General features: G+C 54.9%; 1 protein-coding gene and 1 long non-coding RNA gene across 2 annotated transcripts; one reads left to right on the top strand and one right to left on the bottom strand.

The window, feature by feature from the left end:
• Positions 1–2,243: 2,243 nt before the first annotated feature.
• Positions 2,244–9,316, bottom strand: Crygn (crystallin gamma N). The gene is made up of 4 exons (XM_052172999.1): positions 9,296–9,316; positions 7,446–7,694; positions 5,192–5,337; positions 2,244–2,387 (listed from the first exon to the last, which is right to left on the bottom strand). Exons 1-4 carry the CDS (start codon positions 9,314–9,316, stop codon positions 2,252–2,254), a joined length of 552 nt encoding a protein of 183 aa, XP_052028959.1. The 3' UTR covers positions 2,244–2,251.
• LOC127678204 (uncharacterized) lies at positions 2,297–3,879 on the top strand. Its single transcript, XR_007976539.1, has 2 exons — positions 2,297–2,477; positions 2,599–3,879. It is a non-coding gene; the product is annotated as an uncharacterized LOC127678204 (long non-coding RNA).
• Positions 9,317–9,794: the final 478 nt, after the last annotated feature.

The following is a 9,794-nucleotide window of genomic DNA, read 5'->3' as shown; positions in this document are numbered from 1 at the left end:
GCTTGGTCCTTCTGTGGCCCTGGCGTCTTCTTCAGGATAGAACTACAGCTGCCTGGTGTCCGCCTGCCTAGAGGACCGGTCTGCAGCTGCTGAGTCGTGTTTGATGTTTGCTACAGGACTGAACTGCTGCCCAAGAAGATCAAACTCGTACCCAAAGAACCATCGATGAACAGGTCCGCTTCCCCCCTACCCTAATAACTTCCACTACGTCTGCCCGATAGAGGAGAGCTTGAACCCTTATTAAAAGCAGGTTGCAAAAAAAAAAAAACAAACGTATGCCTACAGGGTACGTGTGATGGTCCTCTCTCGCAGGCTGCTTGGGTTTTTTAGGCGTGTTTGCTTTTTTTAGACAGGGCCTCACTCCTGGCTGGCATGGAACTTGCTGTGTAGATCAAGTCGGCCTTGAACTTGCAGTGATCCACCTGCCTCTGCTTAGGATTGTGGGCCTGCGTCATCACAGCTGGCTTGCTCTTTTACATATGTAGGATGCATGTAACAGAATTGTATTTATTTCAGAGTAAGAACAGAACAGGGCCTTTGGTTTCCTCCCAAGTTCAAGTCAAATATCCTAATATATGCAAATGCATGGTTCAGTGTAGGGACAACTGGTCTGAATCCTGCTTACCGTGTCCTCCTAAGCAAGTTCCTTAACTGTCTGAGTCTAACCACCTCATTTGTCCCGGGGGTGCTAAGAAGTTACTGTATGTATTAGTAAAACTCTGTGAATTATAGCTGCCGCACAGTCTGCTGTAAGTAATGCTATTCACAGTAAGCGAGAGTGTGAGACCCTTAGCCAGAGCCCGCTGGATTCTGCCCTCCTCTGAGGTGTTGGGGTGTGGCGTGCATGGACGGTTGTGGAGAGGAAGGAAGGACAGGCCCTGACCTCCGGAAGGCCTTGCTGGCCGATGTCCTCAGCCGTGGAGGCAAGCTGGCTGCGGCTCTCCCAGAGAGGTCTGCTCCCACCCCAGGGAAGGGAAACGCTCAGGGTCGACGCTAACAAACTCCCTTCCCAAGAGAAGCAGTGGGAAGGCGTTTGTCTTGTTGCTTGTTTCCTGGTAGTTTCTTCGGGTCTTTGGCCCGAGCCTTACGGGGATGGAGGGTCTGCTGGGGGAGCTCTCAGTTCTCTGAGCTTCAGTGGCTTCTCAGTGCTATGGAGTCGGACTCAGCAAGCCCTGGGGCCCGATGGCAGAACATGTGCCCGTGTTCTCTACCCAGAACAATCCTCTACTGTCCTGGGGTGGCTCATTTCTCTGAGTCATTCATCTTTGCCCCCTGTCTGGCTCCTGGTCACAGCATCACCTGTGTGAACTGAGTGATCTTTAATGATATTCTTCTTTTTCTCATTTCTTTCAGTGAAGGGAGGTACAGGAGGAAACGAGGCAAGAGAGGTGGAAGCCACTGGTCAGGGAGAGCCTGGGCCTGCTGGCAGGGGCAGAAAATACCTGGGCAGCCATCTTATCTGTAAATCCCCCTCAAGGAACCTTTCCTTAAACACCTCTGCAGAAGTCTCCTCCTTGAGCATTCCGGGGAACATGATTTACGCCCAGCCCCAAGGAGGACCTAATGTCTTGGAGAAGACCTGACCACAGGGAAGCTCTGCATATTGAGCCGCGCGAAGGCGGAGGCTGAGTGACACCCCGCAGGGACAGTCGTTGTCTAGCGCCTCTGGACCCTGTTAGCTTCTTCCAGGTCTCCATTCCTCGTCACCCTGGGCCATGACTCCGCCCCTCTCTCACCTGGCCCCTCCCTCCCTAGAACAGCCCCAACTCTTCCTCTTAGCCCCGCCCCTACCCTGGTCCGCCTCTTCCCCGCCCCCAGCTCACCCACCCCTTTTTTCCTGCCCCGCCCCTCCTCTTCTCCTCGCCCCCACCGCTTCCCAGCAAACCCGGGCCCTGTCCTTCCTCTTCTCCCCCACCCAGCCCTTTACCCCTCTTTCCCAGCCCCGTTTTTCATCTTCCCCCGCAACCCCAACACCTCGCCCCTCCTTGGGCGTGGCCCCGTTGCCGGAGAAAACGCCCCGCCTGCGTCCTGCTCGCGGGCGCCCTCGTGTGGCCCTGGGCCCGAGGCGGCGAAGGCTGCTCTGGCTCGGCTTTGGCAGCGGAGGGAGATGGCTTCCTGGCTCCACCCGGCTTCCCCCTGCCCGGTTGGGGTCGCCAGCCGGTGAGAGGCCTAGAAAGCACTCCGAGGCCCGCCAGCACTCCGCTTTCTGGACCTTTATTGCCTCCGTGGGTCGCACGTTACCCAGGTGGGACTAGAAGAAGTTGAGCACCCGGCGGAGCGACTGCACGCGTGCGCTTTGCGCCTCCCAGTCGGAGAAGCTGCGGAAGTCGCCTCTCTCCACCACGTACATGCGGCCGCGGTAGTTGGGCTCCTCATAGAGGACCCACCTGAAGGCCAGAGGAAGGGCGTGTCACCGGGAGGGAACCAAGCAAGTACAGCTCCCCGGCCCCGCCCCTAGGCCCTAGCTTCTCACTGCGGTGAGTGACTCACGGTGCCTGATTCGGGCTTGGTGCTGGGGACTGCCCAGTGATTGGCCATCTCGTGACAAGAGCGAGAGCATTATACCCAGTCACCCACCAAAGGGCCTGTTTTGCACAGAGTATCCAGCTCTTGACACAGCCTGGCACAAACGGGACAATTCCCACTGTGGATCCACTCAGCCAGCAGCCCTGGTGGCGCCTGTGCTCTAGTGAAAGTGAGCGAGCTGTGTTGCCTGCATTGTACAGAGGACCTGGAGGCAGCAGGACAGAAGGTCTGGCAAGGGCACCCTTCTCTTGGGGGATGTGTGTGTGTGTGTGTGTGTGTGTGCGCATCAGACCTCTGGTCCTTCACAGCCCAGTGGACCAGGGAATCAGAAAGATTGACTGGGAATATCGGGTGGGTGGTCTCTTCCTGGGAAAGAAATAAGTAAGGAAGATATTCTCAAGTGTAGAGATGTAAATGCGGGACCCAGAAGAGTCTCATATGGGACCCTCCCACTTGGGGGTCAGGTTTGGAGGCTGGCCTAGGGGAGCTGTAGAAAGTCGGGGAGGAGCCTCCGCCTGCACCAGAGCTGGAACCGCCCACCGTGGTCAAGGGCTGCCTCTGCATTTAGGTCTTGAGCTCGGGAGGGGAGCCCTGCCCCTCTTTAAGCAGCGTAGAAAACAGCCTTTCTCTGGGGCATCGTGGTCTTAGGAGGCAGGACTCTGAGATTGCTGAGCTCAGGTCATGGGACTACTCTGACCTCTCTGTTCGTAGGGACCGGCCTCCCACAATGCACCTTGGCAGTTCTTGTTCATTGGTTCCAAAGCTCTCGAGTTCTCTTTCCAGGGAGTCAACTTGGCCAGTCTGCTTGCAGATGAACTCAGAGAAGAGAGGCCACATAGCTCACTTCCCTGGCTCTCTACTCCAAGTCATCACAGGCCCTCCCTTCCTCATCCTGACCCCTCCCCTGGAAAAAGGTCTGACAATCAGGGTCTGGTGGGAAACTAAGGAGTGTGTGTGGGGTGTCATGCTGGAGATCAGAGCAGATCGATTCCTTACAACCACATCTCCAAGAGACTGAGCCAGTCCACCCCATCCTGTACTGCCCCGAGCCATCGGGGAGCATTATGGACACTCCAAGAAGAGAGGGAGCTGGCTGGCAGGACTGCTAACCCTCCGGCTCCTCACTTGCCTAGCTGCAACTCCTGGAGGAAAGCAGCAGAGAAAGGGGTCTCTGGAGAGGTGGCTCAGCAGCTAGGTTCTGGGAACCCACACTGCAGCTCCCAGCCGTCTGTAACTCCAGGACCGGGAAATTCAATGCCCACTTCTGACCCACCAGGCATGCGTGTGATACACAGACATGCATGCAGGCAAAACAAATGTATACAAATAAAACTCATTTTTAAAATTTGGAAAGGGGGTCCGCTCAGTCTGTTGGGGTGTTGGGGAAAGTCCCTGCTTTTCCTGGTATGCCTTCTAGGATGTGGGTATGAGGGACTGATGACTCCTGAGCTGGAGCCCACAGGAACCATGCTCTTGGCACAGGGAGGTGGTTAGGGAGCCCTGCTTTACTGCTGGCCAGATCCCAGAAAGGGCTCCAGGGACCCAGGACATCGCCATCTGCGAAGCTACTTCCGGACAAGATTTAAATCCTGTTAGAGTTAGGTCATCAAAGATAGGAACCCTCTGGATCTAACGCAGAGGCCCACCATCTTGGCCTCCATCCCCTGGCCACTGAGCCCAGTTCCTCCCAGGAAAGTGGAGATTAAAGAGTGTATTCTCCTCCAATCAGCGTCCACTCCTGCCTTCCCTCCCTCAGGCTCCCAGGGTTGTCAGAAGGATTATGACTTGGGTCTTATGACATCTCCCATATAGAAAGAAGTAAGCCTCTGGCTTCACTTATGAGACACAATTTAGCCTGTGAATTTCTCAAGGCAAATTGTTTTGGGCTCCTCCCCCTGGACTCTCAGGTATCTTTTGCTTGGGGCGGGGTCAGGTAAGATGGTAGCTAGGCCTCTGCTTTGAGCACACCCGTTGTCTCCCTCTGAACCTCCCTTGACCGCCCCCCCCCCAAGGGTCCTTAGCCTGAGCCTCAGAAAGTCCACAGGAGCCAAATCCCTACAGCAGCCTGTGCAGGGAAGCCGGGATCCTGGGGGCCCTGCTGCTGGGGGAGAGGTTGAAGGGGTACCCAGCTCTACAGTGGGAGGGGCTCCCCTAGGCTGCAGTCCCAGCAGGGCCTCTGCTGTGCAAAGAAAGGCTTTTGAGTTAACTGCAATCTCAAGTAGTGCTTCCTTAAAATAGTGATGGCATCTGCAGAAAGGACGGGGCAGATGGGAAGAGAGCGAGCGTTCAGTGTTCGACCCCATCTGTGTGTCCACAGGCAGATTGCTCAGGTGAGGGCAGGAGGTGAGGTGTGCCTGTGTGTGTACATCGGATGGGTGCCAGGAAGCTGCCCCATAAGGCAAGCACTGGGTCCGACAGCTGCTTTGGACTACAGAAGACAGGCAAAATTCCCAGACACTTATCCATCTTAGCTCCTTGAAGGCCATCTCCAACAAGGTGGTCTGGGCTGTAAGACACCAGGCAGAGGCCTAGGTCTAGAGTTATCTGAACTGGGAAGATGGAGCCTCTCTGAGCAGGTGACACTGCTGTGTGAGTTTGAGCCACCCACAGGGTCTAACCGCTATCCACCCTACTGCGCCTGTCTCGCAGCCCCAGCTGTACTCACGCTCCGTCCCCATACACCTTGATGGCGTTGACACAGCTCTTGGGCCAGCCCCGGCTCTGCAGGAAGGGACAATCCTCCACGAACTCCAGGCACTGGCCTGTGAAGTTGCAACCCTCGAAGATGGCTATGCGGAAGTGCTCTCCATGCTCCAGGACAGGTGGGGGAGAAAAAGGAATATTCCAAGTCTCTCTCTCTCTCCTCCCGTGCATGGTGGGAAGGGATGTGGAATACTCCTGGCCCTGGGCTGCACTGGGGAAACAGTGAGTTCTCCCCATCCCAACACTCACACACACACACAGACACACACACAGACACACACACAGGCACACAGATACACACACACACACAGAAACACACACAGAGACACACAGACACACACACACACACTGCTTTTCTTCTATGAGATGTGGTGAGAGAAAGAGTTCTATTACAACTAAGGACCCAAGACCCAGTGAGGGCAAGGCTGCCTAGAAACCAGCACACTGTCCAGAGCTGGGGGGTCACTGGCTCCCCTCAGGCATTCAACTTAGGGTGCTCAGGACCCAGCTCTGGTTTCCCCATCCTCAGTTCCAGGCCACAGGCAGGCCTCCAAATGATAATATTTTAAAAGTGTAATAGAACCCTTTATGACAACACTACGCCAAGACATCTAAAGCAATGCCTCTCTCTTGTTGAAGTCTCTGCTGGCCCCAACACCATAATTCACCAGTGCGTAAACCTCCCTGTGTGATCCAGAGGCCAGGCGCCTGGCCTGTGGAGCCTGGATGGCTCTGACAAGAACAGTCTTCAGAAAATGTCTTGTGTGTTTTTCGTATAAACAGCATTATGCCCGATCCAGAGCCACCCCTCCACCGACTCTCTGAATGCCTACGCCCTGGCAGGGATGCTAAGAAAGCATTCTTTCAATCAAACGTGCCAGAGCCTGGCTGATTCTGTAACTGATGTAGAAAAGAAGGGGCCTCATACAGAGTGACGCCTGTCCAGACGCCTCAGATGTTAGCCAAAGCCCGGTGAGGCACCCCGGATGCTCTGGCGGACAGACACGCCGAGGAGAGCTGCCCACGCCGGTCTTGAAACACCCATTTCCCACCTAAAGGACAACATTGGAGCAGGTCACTCAGGAGCAGGGCTCCTTAGGTCACTCATACCTGTGACCTAGGAGCCCTCTCTCCTTAAATCCCACCCTAAGGAGACCCAACAGAAACGAGACAGAAAGGGTCTTTATCCAGGGTTGCTGTACCCCTCGTTTGTTCTATCGGGCCACAGCTGTGAGATACGGCCGTCTGTGCCCTCAAGAGCGCTGTCCCCAGATTTCCCACTGTCCCCTGGGCACTTTGGCCTCCTCCACGGTCCATTCCAAGTTCAGAGTGTTGAAGGCCAGCATAATGCTGCCAGGAGACCTGCCTGGGTTCATGTTCACACTCAAAGCAGCCTTAGCAGGGAGGGACATGCACACGTGTCCGTGTGTGCATGCACGCATGTATACTCGTGTACATGGGAGTACACCCAGGCTCACGTGTGAGCATGTTTGTGTGGAAGTCTGAGGGCGATACTGGATGTATTCCTCAATTAATCCCCACCTTACTAAAACATTTTTGTTATTGTGTGTATGTGTCCATGTACACGCACACATACCATCACATGTACATGCATGTGTGGAGATCAGACAAGAGTGTGGAGGCTGTGCTCCCTTCTACCTTTACATGTGTTTTAAGGACTGAACTCAGGCTTATCCACTACGTCTTTGTACAAAGAGTCTCTCACTGAACCTGAACCTGAAGCTTCTCAGTTTGGCTAGAGTATTTGGTCAGCAGACCCCAGAGATTCTTCTGCGTGCGGTGCTGGGGTTACAGGTGAGCTGTCACCTCTGCCACACGCGTGGCGCTGGGGTTCCTATGCCTGCGTGGCAGACGTTTTATAGACAGAGCCGTGTCCCCAGCCCTTAGCTTCCCTTTGATGAGGGCACCCCTATTCGGTGACAATCCAAACATATTTCCAGCCTTTGAAATTTAGCTACACACTTGGCTCAGAAATCTAAAAGGATTCCTTGGCAAGCCCCAGGGCCTCTTGTGTTCTGTCTCTCATCCATCTTGGTCTTCCCAGCTCATGCCAGGGAGAATCTGGACAGGGTCCTTTCAATTTTAAAGATTTTATTGTTGGGAGATGCCCCTCCCCCACACCTCTAACTAAGCGCCCATGTGACCTTCCACGACCTGAGCTGCTGGCCCCACCCCAGGCGGAGTATCTCACTCACCATGCCCACGGGCCGACAGGAGCCCATGTGGTCATTGTGGCCATTCCAGCGGAAGAATTCAGGGTAGTCGCCATGCTCCAGGATGAACTGCTGGCCGCGGAAGTCAGGGTGGTCAAAGCAGACCCAGGCGCCACTCTCCACGCGGATGGAGTTCACTCGGTTCATAAAGCCTCGGTCCTGGAAGTTGTCACAGTCCCCAAACACCTCGAGCTTCTGCCCTGTGAAGTGCTTGCCCTCGTAGAGAGTGATCTGGAAAGGTCAGCTGAGAGGTCAGGGGCAGGAGTCTCCACTTCTGGGGCCTGGCTGAACTACACACACACACACAGACACACACACACACACACACACACACCCCACACTCACACACACACACTCACACACACACACACCACACACACACACTCACACACATACACACGCAAACACACACTCACACACACACACACACCCCACACACTCACACATATACACGCACTCACACTCACCCACACAAACACACACACACACTTACTTACATACTCACACTCACACACACTCACAACATTACTAATGGACAAGTCTTTAAGGCATAAATGCCACGTAGAGCAAGTCATCAAAACTCGACATTATTACTTGAAAAGTGAGGCTCCTAATACTGAAACTCCAACGGCTCCATAGCTTTTTAGATCTAAAGAACTGTGGTCCTGGAAGGACCCTGTGTCAGGCCATCTCTACACCTGGTCCCCAACCTCCTCGACGACAGCACTGTGACTTCCATTCCTTCCCGGACAGTGGGGCCCGACATTATTTGCTGATGGGACAGAGAGTGAATGGTCGGTGGCCAGCCGGCTGGTGCCAGCCTTCACTGGGTCACAGAGGAACAGACACATTGTCCCCAGCGCTCTGGGGACAAGGGTATTGAGGAGAGGGCTAAATGTCGCTTACCTCCTTTTCTACCCCATCCACCCACCCCTTTTTTTTTTTTGAGATAGGTTTTTTTTTTTGTTGGTTTTCATTTTTTGTTTTGGTTTTGGTTGTTTTTTGAGACAAGGTTTCTCTGTGTAGCCCTGGCAGTCCTAGAACTCCCTCCGGAAGCTGGTCCCAAACTTAAGAGATCCGCCTGCCTCTGCCTCCCAAGTGCTGGGATTAAAACCCATCACCACTACCCGGTTTTGAGACGAGATCTTAGTTATCCCAGACTGGCCTTGAATTTATCAACAGCCAGGAATGACCTTGAACTTCTGACCCTTCTGCCTCCATATCTGCAGCCAAGCCCTGCAGTGCCTTGTTTCTTCAATGTTGGGGTTCTATGCACTTAGATAAACACCCAGCAACTGAACCCACCCCAAGGGCGTTCCCTAGGAGCCTCTGAAGGCCAGAGTGTTTTGGACATGACAGAAGGGAAGGGATAACCACAGTATCGGGTGCTCTTCCTGCAAAAGGCAAATCTGCTAACAGCCTCTAGAACATTCTGGAAGATCTCAGCCTTCAAAGGAGTTGGAGGTTCCCTCCAATTTCCACATACTTCAGAGAATCAGCCTCAAGACAAATGGGGAAAGAGCTTGGAGGGTGGGGGTCAGAGGCCACCCTTAGACCACCCACCCTGTAGTGAGGACGGGTGGAGTGGCTGGACCGTTGGCTACCAGAAACGCCGGGCCTGGCCAAGCTCCTCCTGACTTGGTAGTCCCTTAAGAGGGTTGGGGGAGAGGGCGACCTTCCTACCCATGTACTCGAGACACGCCCTCAGCCACCAGAGGGAGCTTGTCCTATCTCGTTAACAAGTTTTGCTTGACTTTGTCATACCCGAAGCCTCTGGGGTCCGTCTGTACCCTCCCCACGAGCGGGGCTCCCCAGGCTGCTGGCGCACTCACCTTTCCGGAGCGTTGCGCCATGGTGTGTCGCTGGCCGCCGCGGGACCCGTTATATACTCGGTGGCGCCTGCTGGCTCAGCGCCGCCAGGGACAAAAGATTTGCTTGGCCCGGCACCCGCGCATTAGTGCTGTCGGGCGTGCTAAGCCGGCGCCGTGACCCACCCGCCGCCCCTGTGTTACACACAAGGGGCCAAGTCCCCAGTGCCTCTTGCCCAGCCCACTGCTGCCCTGCTGAGACGGGGCCTCAGAACCCTGGCTTGGGAGGGTCCCTTCAACCTCTTGTTTGGCCTCACCTCCGCTGTGGCCTCCCCGGCTCTGCTCTGCACCTATAGCAACCAACCAGCCGCCGGTCCCTTTTCTCCCTATGAAGATCCCAGCTGACACCTACCTTGAGCCCCGCTGCTTACAGTCCTTTGTGCGTCCAAGTGTTTCAGTGCCTGAGCCCTAACTCTAGACCCCCGGGATGCCATGGATCTGTTTATAGCGTGATGTGCCCACG

This window comes from Apodemus sylvaticus, chromosome 2 (assembly GCF_947179515.1).
Source record: "Apodemus sylvaticus chromosome 2, mApoSyl1.1, whole genome shotgun sequence".
Classification (NCBI taxonomy): domain Eukaryota; kingdom Metazoa; phylum Chordata; class Mammalia; order Rodentia; family Muridae; genus Apodemus; species Apodemus sylvaticus.
This window is presented reverse-complemented; position numbering and strand designations above follow the sequence as displayed.